The 21,028-nt window shown below is 41.8% G+C and overlaps 1 protein-coding gene across 1 annotated transcript; it reads right to left on the bottom strand.

Moving 5' to 3' along the window:
* Positions 1-5,034: 5,034 nt before the first annotated feature.
* On the bottom strand, positions 5,035-19,467 carry LOC134497221 (vomeronasal type-2 receptor 26-like). The gene is made up of 8 exons (XM_063302893.1): positions 19,271-19,467; positions 18,580-18,871; positions 17,253-18,104; positions 15,288-15,515; positions 14,268-14,394; positions 11,271-12,138; positions 11,021-11,081; positions 5,035-5,559 (listed from the first exon to the last, which is right to left on the bottom strand). Exons 1-8 carry the CDS (start codon positions 19,465-19,467, stop codon positions 5,035-5,037), a joined length of 3,150 nt encoding a protein of 1,049 aa, XP_063158963.1.
* Positions 19,468-21,028: the final 1,561 nt, after the last annotated feature.

Genomic DNA, 21,028 nt, shown 5'->3' on the forward strand with positions numbered 1-21,028 from the left:
TAATTCACAAAGTTTTTGTCAAAGTCAAAACCACCATTCCATTTTAGATTGCAAGGCTCCTCTCTGGTTTCTATTTTTCTAAAATGTATGATATGTCTTCAGCAAAAGATCGTTACCTTGTCGTGGTGCTGGAGCTTGAGCACCTCAATGATGCCATGAGCTAAACCGTGAAGGGCCACCCAAGACAGGAAGGTCATGACAGAGAGGTCAGACTAAATGCGATCCCTGGGGAAGGTAATGGCAACCCACCCCAGTATTCTTGCCATGAAAACTAAATGGATCAGTACAACCAGAGATATGTCGGTATGCCATCGGAAGATGAGACCCCCAGGTCGGAAGATGGTCAAAATGCTACTGGGGAGGAACAGAGGATGAGTTCAACTAGCCCCAGACATGATGACGCAGCTAGCTCAAAGCTGAAAGGACGGATAGCAGCCGACGGTGCTGGTGGTGAATGGCGAATCTGATGTTCTAAGGATCAACACACCATTGGAACCTGGAATGTAAGATCTATGAGCCAGGGCAAATTGGATGTGGTTATTGGTGAGATGTCAAGATTAAAGATAGACATTTTGGGTGTCAGTGAACTGAAATGGACTGGAATGGGCCACTTCACATCAAATGACCACCAGATCTACTACTGTGGACAAGAGGACCACAGAAGAAATGTAGTAGCCTTCATAATTAATACTAAAGTGGCTAAAGCAGTGCTTGGATACAATCCAAAAAACGACAGAATGATCTCAATTCGAATTCAGGGCAAGCCATCTAACATCACAGTGATCCAAATATACGCCCCAACCACAGATGCTGAAGGAGCTGAAGTAGAGCAGTTCTATGAGGATCTGCAGCACCTACTGGACAACAAGCCTAAAAGAGATGTTACTTTCATCACAGGAGACTGGAATGCTAAGGTGGGCAGTCAAATGAGACCTGGAATTACAGGTAAGCATGGCCTGGGAGAACAAAACGAAGCAGGACATAGGCTGATAGAATTTTGCCAAGACAATTCACTCTGCATAACAAACACTCTCTTCCAACAACCTAAGAGACGGCTTTATACATGGGCTTCACCAGATGGACAACACCGAAATCAGATTGACTACATCCTTTGCAGCCAAAGGTGGCGGACATCTGTACAGTCAGTAAAAACAAGACCTGGAGCTGACTGTAGTTCAGATCACGAACTTCTTCTTGCACAATTTAGGATCAGACTAAAGAGATTAGGGAAGACCCACAGATCAGCTAGATATGAGCTCACTAATATTCCTAAGGAATATGCAGTGGAGGTGAAGAATAGATTTAAGGGACTGGACTTAGTAGATAGGGTCTGGACAGACGTTCGCAGCATTGTTCAGGAGGTGGCAACAAAATACATCCCAAAGAAAGAGAAAACCAAGAAGCCAAAATGGCTGTCTGCTGAGACACTAGAAGTAGCCCAAGAAAGAAGGAAAGCAAAAGGCAACAGTGATAGGGGGAGATATGCCCAATTAAATGCAAATTTCCAGAGGTTAGGCAGAAGAGATAAGGACTTATTTTTAAACAAGCAATGCGCAGAAGTGGAAGAAGACAATAGAATAGGAAAGACAAGGGACCTCTCCCAGAAAATTAGAAACATTGGAGGTAAATTCCAGGCCAAAATGGGTATGATCAAAAACAAAGATGGCAAGGACCTAACAGAAGAAGAAGAGATCAAGAAAAGGTGGCAAGAAGATACAGAAGACCTGTATAGGAAGGATAACAATATCGGGGATAGTTTGACGGTGTGGTCAGTGAGCTAGAGCCAGACATCCTGAAGAGTGAGGTTGAGTGGGCCTTAAGAAGCATTGCTAATAACAAGGCAGCAGGAAATGAGGGCATCCCAGCTGAACTGTTCAAAATCTTGCAAGATGATGCTGTCAAGGTAATGCATGCTATATGCCAGCAAATTTGGAAAACACAAGAATGGCCATCAGACTTGAAAAAATCAACTTATATCCCCATACCAAAAAAGGGAAACACTAAAGAATGTTCAAACTATAGAACAGTGGCACTCATTTCACATGCCAGTAAGGTAATGCTCAAGATCCTGCAAGGTAGACTTCAGCAATTCATGGAGCGAGAATTGCCAGATGTACAAGCTGGGTTTAGAAAAGGCAGAGGAACTAGAGACCAAATTGCCAATATCCGCTGGATAATGGAAAAAGCCAGGGAGTTTCAGAAAAACATCTATTTCTGTTTTATTGACTATTCTAAAGCCTTTGACTGTGTGGACCATAACAAATTGTGGCAAGTTCTTAGTGGTATGGGGATACCAAGTCATCTTGTCTGCTTCCTGAAGAATCTGTATAACGACCAAGTAGCAACAGTAAGAACAGACCATGGAACAACGAACTGGTTTAAGATTGGGAAAGGAGTACGGCAGGGCTGTATACTCTCACCCTACCTATTCAACCTGTATGCAAAACACATCATGCGACAAGCTGGGCTTGAGGAATCCAAGGCTGGAGTTAAAATCCCTGGAAGAAACAATAACAATCTCAGATATGCAGATGATACCACTTTTATGGCTGAAAGTGAAGAGGAACTGAGGAGCCTTATGATGAAGGTGAAAGAAGAAAGTGCAAAAGATGGCTTGCAGCTAAACCTCAAAAGAAACCAAGATTATGGCAACCAGCTTGATTGATAACTGGCAAATAGAGGGAGAAAATGTAGAAGCAGTGAAAGACTTTGTATTCCTAGGTGCAAATATTACTGCAGATGCTGACTGCAGTCAGGAAATCAGAAGACGCTTAATCCTTGGGAGAAGAGCAATGACATATCTTGATAAAATAGTTAAGAGCAGAGACATCACACTGACAACAAAGGCCTGGATAGTTAAGGCAATGGTGTTCCCCGTAGTAACATATGGCTGCGAGAGCTGGACCATAAGGAAGGCTGAGAGAAGGAAGATCGATGCTTTTGAACTGTGGTGTTGGAGAAAAATTCTGAGAGTGCCTTGGACTGCCAGAAGATCAAACCAGTCCATCCTCCAGGAAATAAAGCCAGACTGCTCACTTGAGGGAATGATATTAAAGGCAAAACTGAAATACTTTGGCCACATCATGAGAAGACAGGACACCCTGGAGAAGATGCTGATGCTAGGGAGAGTGGAAGGCAAAAGGAAGAGGGGCCGACCAAGGGCAAGATGGATGGATGATATTCTAGAGGTGACGGACTCGTCCCTGGGGGAGCTGGGGGTGTTGACGACCGACAGGAAGCTTTGGCGTGGGCTGGTCCATGAAGTCACGAAGAGTCGGAAGCGACTAAATGAATAAACAACAAAAAAATGATATTTCACTTCTCAATTCATTCCCAAACTATTGATGATGAGCTACAATCTCTGGATAAGAAAGACAGCTACATGAACTGGGTAGAATTTTTGTCAATACTCTTTTTATATATTTATGTATATATTTCAAAGAGAGCTCTGCATTTCCTAAATCTGTTCCCCAGTAATTTCTTATGTAGATTGTTAATTAGAAAAGCTGATGGAGAAACGTTCAATTCCTTATCATTTTTACAGATCAGCAATATGAAGTTTTAGCCAAATTGTTTATGAAAAATAATAAATATTCTCCTTATGTTTGAAAAAAGCTTTCTCCTCTTTTTGTTCACTGCTATATATGAACAAACATAGAGAATTATAGAGAGAGTATCAGAAAGAGAAAGCACAAAAGTCATATTTTCATGTTTAATGCTCTTGTTACAATTTCATTTTTTTTTTAAAAATGTATAGTAATTATTAAAGAGCTTTTTAACAATATAAAAACAATACAAATTTTAGAAAGGAAATAAATAGGTAAAAACTGTGAATAGGTAACCAAGAACATAGGGTGAAAAAAGGAAATAGAAAAAAAGAAAGGACTAGATTGTGAAGATAGTAAGAAAGCTGTTTCCCCTCTTCTTAACAGTGGTTATAAATGCCTTTATATATTACCCTCTCTGGGTAAAATTACATCATAATTTCTTTCCTTTTATAGTCTACCCTTCCTAATAATCAAACCCATACATTTCAAGTTCATTTTCTTCTTTTTTCAGCAGAAAATTCACAAGAGGTTTCCCGTCACTAATAAATGTAGATACTCTATTTCTCTGAAGAGACCAGCCCATTCTGCCATCTCTGCGAATTCTGTCCTTGTTCCGCTTTCCTCTGAGAATGGAAATGAGAATTGAGGGAGGCACTTAGAGCTTTAAAGATATTGGCATATATTCTTTGAAATTTCTAATTTCTAATTATAGGGTCTTCCTACGGTTGTACAGCAATTGACCCATGTAGGGCATCAACATGGATTAAATTGAATGACTGATATCGTGAATAGAGAGGAGTATTGTTTGAGCTTACTAAAACATGGTCTGCAACGTGAAGGTGGAGATACCGAAAGAGAAAGATGCAAGAAGTGAAGCTCAAACCAGTCACACACAGAGACATTCGGAAGGATGTATTTAAAGGCTTAGCTTATATGGTTATTATAAAGAAATGAATGAGGACAGGGAATGTAAAGAAGGGATCAGAGAAAATGCAAGAAGAGAAAGCAATTGTAATTCTGGGGAGAAGAGAAATAGATGCTGGTTACCAAGTCCTCTTTGGATAGGAAAATGTAACTGAAGTTTTGTAAAAAGCGTTATAAACTAAATAAATGGGAGGAACTTCATCTCCACTCACATCAGAGCTCAGATAAAACAAATAGAAAGTCTGTTTCTAATGTACCCTTGCTCTCTTTTGAGCATTGATGCTGTAGCCTGTCTGCACATCATTCAAGAGCAGAGGAGACTGTCTCAGATTCTCTGTTCTTTGGGGGAAGTTGTTGGCCCTTGTTCAGAAAACCTTGTCAGTATTGCGAAATGCATAGAGTGCTTCTTAAGGATGGTCTCATGCACTGGTTAAGCTAAGCCTATCTCTAATTCCTTTAAGCGTTCCATATCCTGCTCTCTCTGACTCAAAAACAAGCTGAGTTGCAACCTTCTTGGCAGCCTGGCTAATGTCAGCAGATGCAGAAGGGAGAAAATAATTCCTTACTCTGGAAATTCAAATTGGTCCTGAGAAGGCTCTTTATCAAATAAACATTCGCTGAATCCATAAATGATCTGAGAAATCACCCCACCAACCAGGAGGTCACCTGGCTGGTACCACTCATGAGGAACAGGGAGGGGATCAATCATGTGATGTTCCAGACCAGCTACTTCTCCCATCCTCATAATGGCAAGGCTGAAAAGCACTGACAGTTTTGCCACCTGATAGCAAAATTTGGCTTTCTGCATCTGTGCAATCTCTTTGATTTCATCCTCCAACCTCCAATGGGATCTGATTTTGTCCAACAAAGGAGAACAGAATGCAAGTGTGTGAATCCCAGCTGAGAGTGCCGGCATTCCCATTTCAGATGGGGGTTTAAAGATGAAAAGGGTTGACGGAATGTTATAGATCAAGTCCTGTGAACCTCCCTGCTGCTTGCTCCTGCTCCCACTGTTGCACAGCACAGGCACAACAGACATGTTCAGACGCATTGCTGATTTCCTACTGGGACTCTTGTGAAGAGTTGTCTGGATGAAATTATAGTGATATGGTCAATACCAGGGAGAAAGCTGCCTCTACCATGTTTGAATTCCGAATAGCAATTTTGATAAAAAAACAAGTAATAACTGACCACATAGGTCTTCTGCTCCATGGGGCAGAAGGGTAATATATTCTCCAGGGGAGCAAAGTACAGTAACTCTGAGTAAGCAGCACAAAAAGATTTTTTTTTTTCCATCAAGAGAATGGGCATCAGTCACCCTCTGATAAACCATCACCCCCTGAAATTAGTCTGTGCACATAGCATGAGTAAAACTAAATATTTTGTAAAGTAAGACTCAAAAGGCTGAACTTCATCACAATGCTAGAGAAAAGAGATCCATTTCTAAATTGCTATCCTAGAGTTGGACAACCCAAACATGTCCTCACTTCAAAATAGTGCTCACAAAATACAGACATTTGATTGATTGATTGATTGATTGATTGATTGATTATGTGCCTTCAAGTTGATGTCAGTTCTTAGTGACCACATACTATAGATTGTGTTGTGGAAATTATATGAACTTGGAATGGAGCAAACTCAGATAAAACATGGCAGTATTTTGTATATTTGAGAGTTATTGCTGTTAATGTGTGCATTCTTAAACCAATGGTCTATGAATTGAATGACTGAACCATGATTCTTATGTATAAGTAATATTTTAGACTCACTCGTTTTCACAGAGTTATTAAAATATGTTTGTAAGTGTTTCACCAAAGGTGTCTATGAGTTTCTAGACAAGAGGAAAGAGGATGTGATGGGAATGGAAAGAAAGACGGTGCTGAAGACTTCATCTTTTCACTGGTTGATCCATCATGGTTTGAAATAGTATATCTCTAATTTCACAATATATTTGTTACTATTGCATTGTACTTAGTACAGCTGGACCCAGGGAATTTGGAAGGGGAAATACACATCAACTCCAGATATAGATCAAAACTCCCAAGAACTCTACTGTCTGGTAGAGATTAATACGTCTCGGCTTGAGAATCATTTAGAGACTAGCTATAAGAGAAAGTTGCAGTGGAAAATCATTGACCCCCAAAGGGAAAAAAGAAGAAACACTTGTTAAGCGCAGAAGAGGAGGCAGGGATATTTGTAAAAGGAAAAGAAAGCATATTTTATGCTTACCTTGTATGTGTTTTTATAATTAAAAAAGGGGAGAAAATAAATTGCCCAGGAAATAATATCCCAGGACGTATCAGTTAAAACACACACTCACACACATACACACCTCTAGGTATCATCTGTCTATCTACCTATCTACCTATAGGTAGTTCCTAGATTAGGATATTGCTCCATGCTTGATTGCTTTTTCTGGTGGTAATCCTTTCTTATCTGGGTGTAGGCAGCTCTGAAATTTTTGTTTCCTTCTTAGTTTATTTATTATGTGTCATGTTCACTGTTTCAATGTATAGTATACATCGTAACGTTTCACATGCCATGGCGCTGACGCACGTTTCTGTTTGGGAGGGAGCTGCTGTGAAACCTTGTACCAAGCTCTGTGTCTTTGTTCATTACAATGGGATGTGTTTGGGTTATGTTCTCTGTTCAAGGCCTTTTCCCACAGACCATCAGTAACCATTAGGAGCACCTGGGATTGTGAACTTGGGAAGAATCTATGGGGGGATGGATCTCATTTGCACTGAGGGTTTTTAGTTTGCATTTGGCACACTGTTATCATTCTCAGCTTTCTCTGTGATCCTGTATACTATTCTTTAATAAATCAGGTATCTTTGAATTCCTGCTCATGAGGCTGATAGTGTTTTAGAATAGGCAACCGTTACATAAAGCTGAGAATCACCAAAGTTGTACCGTTAGCTCCTACCAAGATTAGTTTTTGTGAGGGAAAATAGTTAACGATGGCTGAGTCCAAGCTCATGACCAGGGGACTTGAGGAGATGGCTAGTTTGATGCCCGAGTCGAAGGTCAAGAGCGGAGAACTGAGCCTCACCCCAGAACCTTCAGATTTCCGGGAGGAATCGAGTTCCAGTCCTGAGGTAGAGGAATCTGACAATGGGGGAGAACCAGAGCAACTGGCACCCAGCGAATAGCCTGCAGAGTTGATCACTTGGGATGAAGCGGGAGAATCCCAGCCAGGGACGTCCCAGGCGTCCTGGAAGTATTGGTTTCCGCTGACCCCAGACATAGTATCTACCACAGTATCAACAGAGAGACAGCCTAACACGCGAGGGAGGGAGTAATCTCAAACGCTGAAAGGCTAAGAGTGATGGAGGCCAACATAGAATTGATGGAGTATATGCTAAGAAACCTGTCTCTGTCATTGGGGGGGGCAGGGGAGATGCAGAGGAGATCACAGCTTCACGCAAGCATCCCCCATCCCATCCAGACGGCCGGCGGAGCGGGGCCGGAGACGGCTCTGAGATGAATCTCCACCCCGCAGGGCTCGACCACCAGTATCCCCACCCCGGAGAGGGAGAGCTACTGTAACCTGGGGCCCAACCACTCAAGCAGCCGCCCATTCTGCTCCAACAGGAGTGGTGGTGAGAGACTTTTCTGTGAAGTTTGATGGGGATCCAACCAAGGTATCTTTCTTTCTAACTAATGCTAAAAGTTACATGAGGCAGTTTGGAGCATACTTCCCTTCCGAAGAGGCTAAGATAACTTCCATTGCCACCAAGTTGAAGGGTCGAGCGGCTGACTGGTATGTTCAATTAAGTGAGGCTGACTCCCCTGCACTTGAGTATTTTGAGGACTTCATGGGGGCATTAAAGCTGCATTTTGAGGATCCTCTGGCCAAGGCAAGAGCTAAGAAGGCACTGAAGGATCTTACCCAGGGCCAACTGTCTGTAGCTGATTACGCCCTGGAGTTTAAGGCTCTAGCTGGGAAAATCCCCGACTCATCTCAGTCAACCTTAATAGAACAGTTTAAAGACCGGGACGTCTCAACCGGGACGTCCTACGATGGGCGTTGAGTAGGGACGACCCAGAGTCATTGTACGAATGGATCTGTCTGGCAGGCAAGGCTGAGCATGCTCAGCATACCTTCATGCAAACCAGAAGACCTGAAAAATCACCTGCACCATGAGGGGACCCCGAAGTGCTGCGACTTCTGGCCAGCCAGGCTATAGAGCCTGGGACGAGGAGAGAGATCGGCGCTACGCGAGGGGTCAGAGTCTCCGATGCAGAAAGGAAGGGCATTGAGCAGCTGATTGCCCAAAAGCCAAGGCTGGAGATCAGTTGGGCAAGCCACGGGCCAAATTGCCCCCCCCCCGGTGGATGACAGCAGCCAAGGGTGCAGCCGACACTGAGGAAGTCTTCTACTTCCCGGGAGAGGCTGAGGACAACTCTAAGGAGCCGACGGGAAATGCCAGCCACTGCCATGAAGAGAGCCTGCGGGCAGGTGGAGGAGGATGGGTGCAAGGATGCTATGGTGAGTGCTGACTGTCTCACTTTAGCAGTAAAAGTAAAATTGGGCTCCCGCACAAAAATGACAGAGGTCTGGGCTTTAGTTGACTCTGGGTGTTCCAGGTGTTTAATTCACCCTTAACTGGTTGCTGCTTTGGACCTGCCTAGCTTCCCCCTCCAGCAGCCTTTGATCTTCACACAGTTGGATGGTTCAACGGCGGGGGAGGGGGGACCCGTTTCACTGGAACTGTCACAATTGAAATGGGCAGCCACCGTGAGACTTTAAAATTCATAGTAGCATCTGTTTGCAATCCCTTGGTAATTCTGGGGATCCCTGGGTTGACCTATTGAAGCCGATATATAACCTGGGAACACAGAACTGTGACTTTTAAAGATGGGTTTTACCAAGCTCCTACAGCAGAGAGAGCTGCACGTTCAGGGGTTGGAAGGGCTGCGGCCGCCATGCCGCATCCTAACTTTGCACATTTAGAAGGCTTGCCCGATTGATACCAAGACTTTGCAGACATTTTTGGGGAAATTGAAACAGATCAGCTACCCCCCCCCCCATAGGAAAACTGACTGTGCGATACAGTTGGTTCCCAGTGCTCAATTGCCCAAGCCAAAAATGTATCCGATGACTCAGAAGGAGCTTGAGGCATTATGGGACTTTATTGACAAAAATCTATCAAGGGGGTTTATTGAACCTGCAAAATCCCCAGTTGGGGCCCCTGTGCTATTCCGGGAAAAGAAAGATGGCACGCTTCAATTCTGTACAGACTATCGAGGGTTAAATTCTGTCTCAATTTTTAACAAGTACCTCTTCTGCTCATGAAGGACATGTTAGCTCATTTGTCTAAGGGCAAGATTTTCTCCAAGCTCAATCTTCATGAAGCCTATTTCCTGAACCGAATGCCAGTTGCATGTTTGAGAAAAGGAGGTGTTTGCTGTAAAAGCCGCTTTGGAAGCCTGGTGTCACCTCCTTGAAGGCACTAAATGCCCTTTCAAGGTTTGTACCAATCACAGGAATTTGGAAGCCCTCCGCACAACCCAGCATCTCAGTCCTAAACAAATTTGCTGGGCTGTTTTTCAGTCATTTCAACTTCCAGTTAAAATTTATCCCAGGAAAGAAAAACTTTCCGGCTGATGCTTTGTTGTGTTTACCTCAGGATTTTGACCAGGGGGCAGATGTGGTTGGGACTGTTCTCACTGTACCACAACTGGGTTTGATTGCTGTCACACGGAGCCAGACCCGTGAGCAAGCTACCCAGCCCCCAGCCCAGTCTGGGAATCAGAAGGTGCAAGTTCCTTGTCAGTTACAGAAAGATTTTCTCCAGGCACTGAAATCTGACACTTGGTTGCTAGCTAATAAAGACACGGTTTCCTTCAAAAACGGTCTGGCATGGGTAGAACACTGCCTTTATGTACCCGAAAGTTTAAGAGCTGAGATTTTACAGTGCTCCCATGATGATAAACTTGCTGGGAACTTTGGTTTTGTCAAAACATTACATTTGGTTCATCGTCAATTGTGGTGGCCTACCTTGACAAGCGATTTAAAAGATTATGTGGCTTCCTGTCCTGTTTGTGCACTTTCAATACGTAAGGGGGGGGGGGGAACCACAGGGGCTTCTACAGCCCGTGGCCAGCCTGTCCCATCCCTGGGATGAGATTTCTATGGATTTCATTCTGGATCTTCCTCCCAGTCAGAAGAAAACTGTCATTTGGGTAGTAAAAGATCTTTTTTTTTTCCAAACAAGCACGTTTCATTCCAGGTGCATCCATCCCCTCAGCTCCAAAATTGGCATGCCTATTTCTCATCCACATCTACCACCTCCACGGTAGCCCCTCCCATTTTGTCAGTGTCCACGGGACACAGTTTACTTCCCAGTTTTGGAAATCATTTTTAAAATTGATTGGCATTAAACAAGCACTATCCACGTCTTGCCATCCTGAGACTGACAGTTCTACTGAGATTTTGAACTCCACTCTTGAACAGTGTCTTAGAGCATACATTAACTACCATCAGGATGATTGGGTGGAGTTACAACCTTTTGCTGAAGTGGCTTACAACAATGCTGTCCAACAAAGTGCCGGGCAAACCCCTTTTCATGTGAATGAGCACTTCTTTTGGAATGGGTGACCACAATAAATTTTAATCATCATCATCATCATCATCATCATCATCATCCATCAATCCTTCTTTGAAAAAAATAAAAAATTATATATGTTCCTGTAGACAGGAAACAGTCTTTCTATTCTTATTTGTCAGCAATGTCTCACAGTGAGAAAGATCACATGACATACTAATTCCTCTTTATTAGTTGCTCCCTGTGGTTTAGCTCAGGCCTGAAAACAATGATGTAGCATTTGGGGGAAAAAATACAGCACAGTAACCCAGCACCAGAAGACAAGATGGAGAAGACCTCAACAGCTACCATGGCTTTTCCTTTTGTGCTCAGATAGGCTGGAAAAAAGGAGACCCACACACTGCAGAAGGCCAGCATGCTGAAGGTGATGAATTTGGCTTCATTGAAGCTGTCAGGTAATTTACGGGCAAGAAAAGCCACAGTGAAGCTGGCCATGGCCAAGAGACCCATGTAGCCCAAGATGCAGTAGAAGAAGGAGGCTGAGCCCTCATTGCATTGTAAAATGATTTCTTTGGATTCTGAGTGCATGTCCAACTCAGGGAATGGGGGAGATGTTGACAACCAAAGAACACAAATACATACCTGGAAGAGAGAACAGGACAGGACAATAGAAAAGGCCAATCCTTTCCCAACCCATTTCCTGATCTGAGATCCTGGTTTGGTGGCCATGAAAGCAAGAGCCACCGTGATGGTTTTAGCCAAGACACTCGAAATGGCCACTGAGAAGCTGATGCCAAAAGTGGATTGTCGGAGAAGGCAGGTCACCTTGCCAGGTGGGCTGAGGAAGAAGAAAGAGGAGAGAAAACAGAGGAGGAGAGAGACAAGGAGGGTGTAGGTGAGGGCCCGGTTGTTGGCTTTAACAATGGGAGTATCCCTGTGCTTAACGAAAGTCCCAAGGACCCAGGTTGTCATGAGGAAGAGAGAAATAGCACTTGTGACTAAACCAATTGCTAGAGGTTCCTCATAAAACAGAAAGACCAAAGATTTGGGCAGACACTCATTTTTTTCTTGGTTTGCATAGTGATCGTCTGGACATCTGAAACAGTCATCGGTATCTAGAAGAAAAGGCAAGAGAATGGTCATTTCTTTCATAGTTTTTAAAATTAACTTCTATTTTTCATACTGAGTTCTTGTAGTAGGCTACAAGTTTGTGAATAGCTTGTATGTGAAAATACACAATTCTGTATTCCTGGATCAGGAGGCCCTTCAGTAACTGACTCATGCCCCAGTCATCTGGGCTGTATAGACTGTTGCAATGTGCTCTGTATATGGCTACCCTCGAAGAGTATTCAGAAGCTACAGCTTATTCAAAATGCAGCCACAGTTGCAAACTTGGGTGCCCCAAGCATGGCATTTGTAACAGCTTTGCTGCGGGAGCTCCATTGATTGCCAGTCTGGTTCTGGGTCCAATTCAAGGTGTTGGTTATGACCTTTAAAGCCCTATATACTTTGTAGTTTGATTTTATTGTAAGCCACCCAGAGTCCCTCTTTTGGGGGAGAAGGGCGGTAATAAAATGTGAATAATAAATAAATAAATAAATGGGTCCAGGTTACCTGACAGAACATGTCATCTCCATTACTTCGACCTGTCCCACCCAGTCAGGCAGGGAAGTCATATTATTGACTCCATCCCTGAAAGAATGCCATCTGGAAAGCCCCAGCAAGAGAGCCTTTTTTTGCCATTTCACTTTCCTGTGGAACATCCTTCCGCCAGACATGAAGCAAGCCCCCACTCGCACAGCCTTCCAGGAAGAATTGACAACCTGGAATCTCCAGCTCACGTGGATTGTGAGGAGGAACAACCGACCCTGTGGGTGGTTAGCACCGTGAAGATATCCCCATATATTAAGATCTTTTTAACATCTCTATCTTATATGGAACTTTTATACTTTTATGTAAGAATATTGTTTTATGACATTTCAGTAATTATTTATTCTTGTTTATACTGTAAACCAGAGTCACTCCTTCAGTGAGTTGGGTGGTGAATAAATTTAATATCTAAATAAAACATAAATATTATTTTTCAATCCTATCATGTATGATTGGTTGGTAGATGAATACATGATTTGATGGGCAATTATTCTCTGAAATCCAGTCTTCTCTAAATAAAACTGAGAAAAATGCTGTTGTTTCCCATTTCCTTTCATAGAAGTCTTTCTTTCATACAAGACTGGGATGGGGAATTTAGTTGCATAAGGTGGACAAAGACTACAGATTCTGAGATGCCAAATCAATGTATGTCATTAAAATTCTCTGAGATTTTATTCTTCTCCAAGAGAAGGTCAGCTGCTGTAAACTAATATTTTCTTTGAGCAAAAGGTGAATTGAAACCAGAAAAATGTGGTATAATTTCACTGTCAGTATAAGAGAGAAGGGTTAGTTTGATAATTTCATAACCAAAGTGCTTCTGGCCGTTTACATGGAGAATACGATCAGGTTTTGCAGAAAGACATCCTGTGTCCCTTTGTCTCCAGAACATCCCACCCATTCCTTCATTTTTCATTGTCAGCTATACCTCCTTTGCTATCATTCAGCTTTCTCTAACTTTCCGGTTTCATGAAACATGAGGCCCTGAAATTTTCAAAAGAAGAGCAAAAAAGTCAACATTTATTTATTGTTAAGCACAAATGACGCAATCATGTATTGATTGTTTGCTGGTTTGTTTAATTCCCTTCTAGAGGTCCAACACATATTCCAGGAATCACCAATATGGTGCCTGGTATTAATCATAGCAAATGAAATTTCCTAGATCCACCTAGCACCCAAAGTTTTTCAAAGCAATCAGTGACCATTGTCATTCTGAATATTTGTTCTTGTTGCATGAACACTGAAAATCATAGGGATAGGAACACCAATGCAAAAGAGATTGCATGTGTGAACAGCAGCAACTTCTACTACTACTACTACTACCACCACCACCACCACCAAAAATTCAGGTTTCTGTGCTGAAATAAGAGTTAGGTCTATCTGCCTATCATCCATCCATCCATCTCACCTTCAGAGGGGAACAATATCTGCAGGATTCCAACCAGTTTGGAAATCAACTATAAATATTCCCCTTTAAGTATTGATAAAACCAGTAAGTACACATATACACATTCAGGTTATGACATTTCTTTGAAGCCTATATAATGAATGGATAATGAATGGAAAACTAATGGTGAAAGGAAAATTGATAACCTACTAATTTGATTGGAAATCTTTTCTTCTGGACATGGAACACAGTCATAGCAGCAGAAGGGTCTCCCTTCAGCCCTTCTCTTCCAAAATCCAGGGGAACAGTGGTCATTGCACAGGGAAACAGGAAGGACCTAGAGACATAGATGTAGGCAGAGACATAGATATAGACACGAGAGAATTCAGAGTAGACGGTGGGAATTGTCTAATCTGGATTAGATGAATGAGCATCAACATCATTCATATTAATTTTTCTACAGGTTGTTTGTTCAGGTTGTAGAAACAGGTGAAATCATGAAGACCAGAACACCAAGCAAAAGAGATTGCAAGTGTGAACAATAACAATTACCACTAACATAAATTAGGGGTCACAAGATGCAATAAAATGTAGTGATCCCTCATCTGTCTGTCTGTCTGTCTGTCTGTCTCTACATCCTGTACAGGGTACAATAGCAGCAGAATCCTCATAAATAACTTTGATTTACAAAGAAGAGATTTTGAGGGATGTGAATAAACTATGAGTAATCTTGTTCAGAAATTGGTGAAACCAAGAACCATACATATATTAATCCAGGGACTGCGTTTCTTTAAGTCTATATAATGAAAATAACGCGGTGAAACTACTGATTTTATTTGAAACCTTTGTTTGTAGGCAAGGAACATCATCATAGCAGCAGAGTTGTTTCCCTTCAGGCCTTCTCTTCCAGTATCCAGGGAAGTAGTGGTCATTACAAACAGGAAAAACCCTGTCCCCTCTCTCCTATCTGTCTGTCTGTCTGTCTGTCTGTCTGTCTGTCTGTCTGTCTATCTAATCAGGTAACCATTTATCCAATATTTAAATAAGGACCTGATAATACTATTATGGGCAGAATTTTTTTAGAATATGGATTTTCCCTCCACCACAACAGATATTCAGGGTTGAATTGTGTTTTCCCATTTTTCCCATTTTGTTTCTGAAAGTAATTAAACTTCATGAGGTCATTTAGAGATGGAATGTGGTCCTTTGTAAGCAAGCATCATTTCATACCTGGTTAAAACCTGGGTGCCAAAGGATGCTGTTCTCCCCAAGGGAGATTTCTTTTCCTTTCGGAGCATTGGGGTGTAACTTGCCAACTCTAACTCTCTGGAAGGATCTGTTTGGAAAAGTGATGATGTTGAGGATGTCAAAACCACCTGGACCTTCCCTTCTGTCTTTAAAGAAGACTCTTTCTCCAGCTGAGTTGTTAAAAGAAATGCCTTGAAGGAACTTGTGGAGCTACTTGAAGGAGGGTCAGAAAGAGGGAGTCAAAAAGAAAACAAAGTATCAGGATTAAAGTTTCCCTTTCTTTTATTCCTAATTCCCAGGAATAAAAGAACATTCCCTGGCTTGAAATATGGCAGAAGAAAATGTCAACCCAGAAAGAACTGTCAAGATTTGAGACATGCAACTCACTATTAGTTTATTAATTAATTAGGACATGTACTTTAAAGCACTAGACTCAGCAAGTCCTGGGAGTTTGCCATAAGTCTAAAAACCAACATCACTTCATGAAAAAAATGTATACTTTTACTACCAAAGAACAACTGACATAAACTGTAAATCCCCAGTCTAAAAACCCTGCCCGTTTGTTTGTTTGTTTGTATTGTTTTTTGAAATGACAGAAATAAACCAAAAAACCCATAAAGATACATACATAACAAGTGCTTTAAAAACGTTAGAAAAATATAAGATATAGAAATAAAATAAAAATATGACTTAAAATGTCATTACAACAATAAACAAACACAATTATATATACACACAAACAGGATTAGATAGACAGAGAGACAGACAGACAGGCAAATATGATGCAGGATTGGATGGATGGATGGATGGATTCCTAATAGAATTATATAACCATGATGAGTGCCATATGTCATTGAACTTATCCATACAAAGTCTCCTCTCATAGGTGTCAGATGGTTCTTTCAAACTGAGAAGAAAAATCCAATATGGACTATGGCACACTATGTGTCATGAGTACTGATGGTGAGCAGGAGGGGCCCCTATCCAGGGGGGAAAACACATCCGTAGTACTGAGCAGTTAAGCAGCCATTCAGAGAGACAGAGATCAGACCCGCCTTAACTTCTGGGGTTTATCTGTCTGGGCTTGTCCCATGCTTCTTCAGTTTGTTAGGATTTTCTGTCTAAAGTAGCAGTAATAAAAGACTAGAGACTATTCCTTGTCTCAGCATGGTCCCTGACTCTTAGGACACTATGGCTGCAAGAGCTGGACCATAAGGAAGGCTGAGAGAAGGAAGATCGATGCTTTGGAACTGTGGTGTTGGAGGAAAATTCTGAGAGTGCCTTGGACTGCAAGAAGATCGAACCAGTCCTTCCTCCAGGAAATAAAGCCAGACTGCTCACTTGAGGGAATGATATTAAAGGCAAAACTGAAATACTTTGGCCACATAATGAGAAGACCGGACACCCTGGAGAAGATGCTGATGCTAGGGAGAGTGGAAGGCAAAAGGAAGAGGGGCCGACCAAGGGCAAGGTGGATGGATGATATTCTAGAGGTGACGGATTCGTCCCTGGGGGAGCTGGGGGTGTTGACGACCGACAGGAAGCTCTGGCGTGGGCTGGTCCATGAAGTCACGAAGAGTCGGAAGCGACTAAACGGATAAACAACAAGATTGTATATGTTGTATAGGATTATATATATTGTATAGAATCCTATACAATACAGGAAGATATGGCGTGGGCTGGTCCATGAAGTCACAAAGAGTCGGACGCGGCTAAATTAATAAACAACAAAAACATTGTAAATATGATGCAGAATATAGATAGATATGGTGTATCTTCATCCTCTTTCATTCTATAACAGAGCATGACCTCTTACACTAATAAATGTGTTGCCTCAGTATCCTTATTGATATGTAGCCATAGGCCAAGGAGAACAAACATATTAAAGTATGGATGAGAATGACTATAATATAAAAGAAAAAAATATCTATCACATGGAGAGATTACCTGCCAAGGCTGCAGATCAGGAAATTTGAACTTTGGAAATTCTCTCTGTTTGGATCTTGGTCTCACCATCTCCTGCAAAGCATGGGCCACTGCATAAACAGCATTGTAAATGCTGTAGCTTTGGCCAGTCATCTGAAACTCAAACAAAGGGCCAGGCAGGTTCTCCAAATTCTCTTCCCCACTACAGGTTTCACTGATCATTGAGGGGAATTCTGCACTGGAAAAAGAACAGTCAAACAATTGTTCCCAAACGTCTTGAAGAAACCCATCTTTGTGGGTTGAAGGTTTGATGGCTTGAAGAAATTCTTTGAACCCTGGAACTTCTCTTGAATGAACTGTAAAGGAAAGAGCCCCATGGAACAACTGGATGTCCCATCCTCTTAGAAACCCTGTCATTATAAAATCAGTTGGGTTCATCAGGACCCAAACCTTTCTGAAGGATGCACTCTCTTTACTTTCAGGATCACGTAGAAAAACGACCGTTCTGAGCCAGACGATAGTGAATGATCCTCCATAGACAAGAAAAGCATTTGATTTCTGATCTATTAATTTACCAGAAATAATTGAGATTGCATCAAGCACTTCTGACAAGTCTTCAAAGTTGGCTACTTGTGGAATTTTCTGGGTGTAAGCTAAACAGATGCCATTCTGGGAAAGCAGTGGCTGCAGTTTCTGCAAGAAACGCTCTCCGTTATTTGTATCAAAAACAAAGACTCCAATCCACGTCCATCCAAAATGGAGAAGAAGTCGGATAACTCCAATGTACTGAAGGTCCTCATTTGGGACCATGCAGTAAAGTAAAGATAACTTTGGTGTCTGAAACTCTTCCTGGGCAAAAGAGCCATAGGTCAACTAAACAAAAAACAAAACAAAACAAAACAAAACAAAATAAAAAACAAAGAAGGGGAGTCATTATTCATGTGAATCAAGTGAAAAAAAGATGGAAAATGACTGCTGGATGGAAATTAAATGAAGGTGTACCTACACTGAAAATTTGTGAAATTCCACATACATGAGGGTTACCACCTGTTGCCAGGTAGCCATTAAACACAATGTCAGCTGACCCCTTCAAAAAAGTTTTATATTTTTTTAGAGTTTAATTTTTTTTTGTTTTTACAGTTTAATTTTCTGATCTATGATTGTAATAAAAAAATGATTTATTTATTTTTATTGGATAATCTTCAGCCACCTTATTGAGCTGTGGGGGGAAAAGTTGCAGACGGGAGAGCAAAGTGTATTTCATTGAAGCCCTGCAAAAAAGACATGGCAAAAAGCTATTCTCTGCTAAAAAGAAGTCAAATTCTGTCTCTAACCCTGCCCAGATTACCTGTGGAATCTTGTAGACACTTATACTTTCTGCCATATAGGAGGAAGTATCAGAACCAGGTGCCCCAATGATGGCCATGAGAGTTTTCTGGCTGTCACATTTGTAGTTTGGGACAAATTCCTTGGACTTGAAAAGCAGGTCCAGAGTGGTGCGATAGGTCATCCTTGGGCTGTAGTAACTGTCGTAGATGTGGAACCCGAGAGTGATGTTGGGTAAGATCTGGGAGTCTTCATTGATCTCCTTCACAGCAAAGGCCAAGGCAAGGACGTGCTGGTAGAATTTGGTTATTACACTGCAAATAGGTTAAATACAAAAATAAGGAGTAACTTTTTTTTTTTCAAGCGAGAACATTTGTTTCCTATTTTAATTTAGCACAAAATAGAATATAAACAGATTCAGCAAGTATCAATCCTTTAATATATGTATGTTTTGTGAAGAGTGTTAGTACAGAATTTTTTAAAATTACCTTCAGCTCACTAAATATTATTTAAAAAGCTTATTCACCAACGTTTCATGAAAAAGACTTTAACATGATGTAAAAGAATTGATGTCTTCTCCCACAACAAGATACAAGAAAGCTTAGATTAGATACAACAAACTGTCTTTATGCTGAAACAGCTTTTAGTCATAGAAGAATTTTTTGGGATCTGGCTAAATTAAAGAGTTCATGGGAAGAAAAAAAAATCCTTACACTGGTAAGTCATAAGATTTTAGAGAAGGATAATCCTTAAATTGAATTTCATAACCGTGGTAAAGAATGTGAGACACCATCCCACCAACAACAAGGTCACCAGGCTGGTACCACTCATGTGGGACAAGGAAGGGTTCACCTTCCAGGCACTTCACTGTAACTACTTTGGGCACCAAGAACATCAGAAGGAACATCATCTCGACTCTGTTGTTATGGTGAGAATGTCTTTGTCGTCTCTCCTATCCATAGGGAAGTCTTTATTAATTCAACGGTTTATCCAGTGATTAATCCAAGGTTTACATCTGAGAAAGAAACTAATGAGAAAATCCACCTTTCCTATTGTAAGTTCCAGTGGAGTGCACATTCCTATGCTGAATATCACCAGGATTTGAAGAGATATTCTGGCAGAAGAGACAGGAGGGAGGGAACTTGTAGCAATGAACCTCAGAGAGCCATTCTTGCCCCTTCTGCCAATCTCTTGGTGGTTCAAGAGTTACTTTATAACCAAACTGATACTTGCATCTGGATTGTTGTGCAATGTCAAAAGCCTTCTGCAAAGCCTTTGGTGTTTTGGCCTATCTAAGAAAATATGGGAATTCCTATAGGAGATAATTATTTTGTTTTTCATGAGATAATAATTGTCTGATGGTTCAATTCTTTTCTGAATGAGCAAATGTCAATAAAAGTAGTATAAGGGAGACTGGCAATACAAAATAGCCTTAATTGTTTAAATTCATGTTCACTTCTTACAATAGAGCAGGGCTCCCTGTTTCAATGTCAAAATAAAAGAGGAGTTTAATAGAGGATTTTTTTATATATATATATTAAGAAATGACAAAAAAGCCAATAAGCCCTTTGGAGGAGGTCATCCATATTTTCAGCAGAGAGTCCAAATATGAATCCATGCCAAGATTGATACTGATATTTAGAATGTCCTTGATCTGGCTGATCTACCCCTCCAAATCTTTCACTCTGATATTTGTGTATATAGGAATCTCATGAGGTTGATTTCATGAGATTTCAGCTATTTTAAGATGCTATACTCTGACTGAACATCTAGGTGAATGGGAACAATTGCTGCACCTCTGGGCCTGGCTGCGGTTGTGGAGGTGGCTCTATGTATGCTGCAGTCAGCTCTCCCCCCATGGACTTTTACTTTGCTGGGGTTTGTCAGTGGCTGGTTGGAGGGACTTTTATGGGTCCTTGGTTGGCTGCTGGGCTGGTATTTTTATGGCTGGCAGTGGTAGAGGACTCTACCTTTCTTGCAGCTGTGACACAGAGGGATTCCAGTCAAATGTTGATGGTGGAGGTCCCCTGCCCACTAGAATGTTGTGTGACCCTCTGGCAGCTCTCCATCTGAGAGGCCAACCAGGTTGCTGGTACTGTGGAGGTGGTGGTGATGGCTAGGCAGGGTGGGGGATAACTGTAGAGTGGCAGGGTATTGTGATCCCTCCATTCCTTCATGGGCCATTTTGCCTTCCCTTGTCTTAGTCCCAGAGAGGAAGAAGATGTTGCAATGACTATTGGCCATTTGGCATGGATTCCATCTATCAGCTAGGTTGCCTGTAACTGTAGACTGTGGGTTTCCCACTGAAGACTGATTATCCCCTCTGAGTGACAGCCAGAAGAGGGGATTGATGTGGTTGGGGGTGAATGGAATAGGAGCCCTTGATTGGTTTGTGAGAGCAGCAGAGGAAGGGTTCCTTGCTTGTGTTTATTCATGGGCAGAGTAGGGAAGGTGGTTGCTGGGTACCATGA

The sequence above is a fragment of the Candoia aspera genome, chromosome 4, assembly GCF_035149785.1.
Source record: "Candoia aspera isolate rCanAsp1 chromosome 4, rCanAsp1.hap2, whole genome shotgun sequence".
Taxonomy (NCBI): domain Eukaryota; kingdom Metazoa; phylum Chordata; class Lepidosauria; order Squamata; family Boidae; genus Candoia; species Candoia aspera.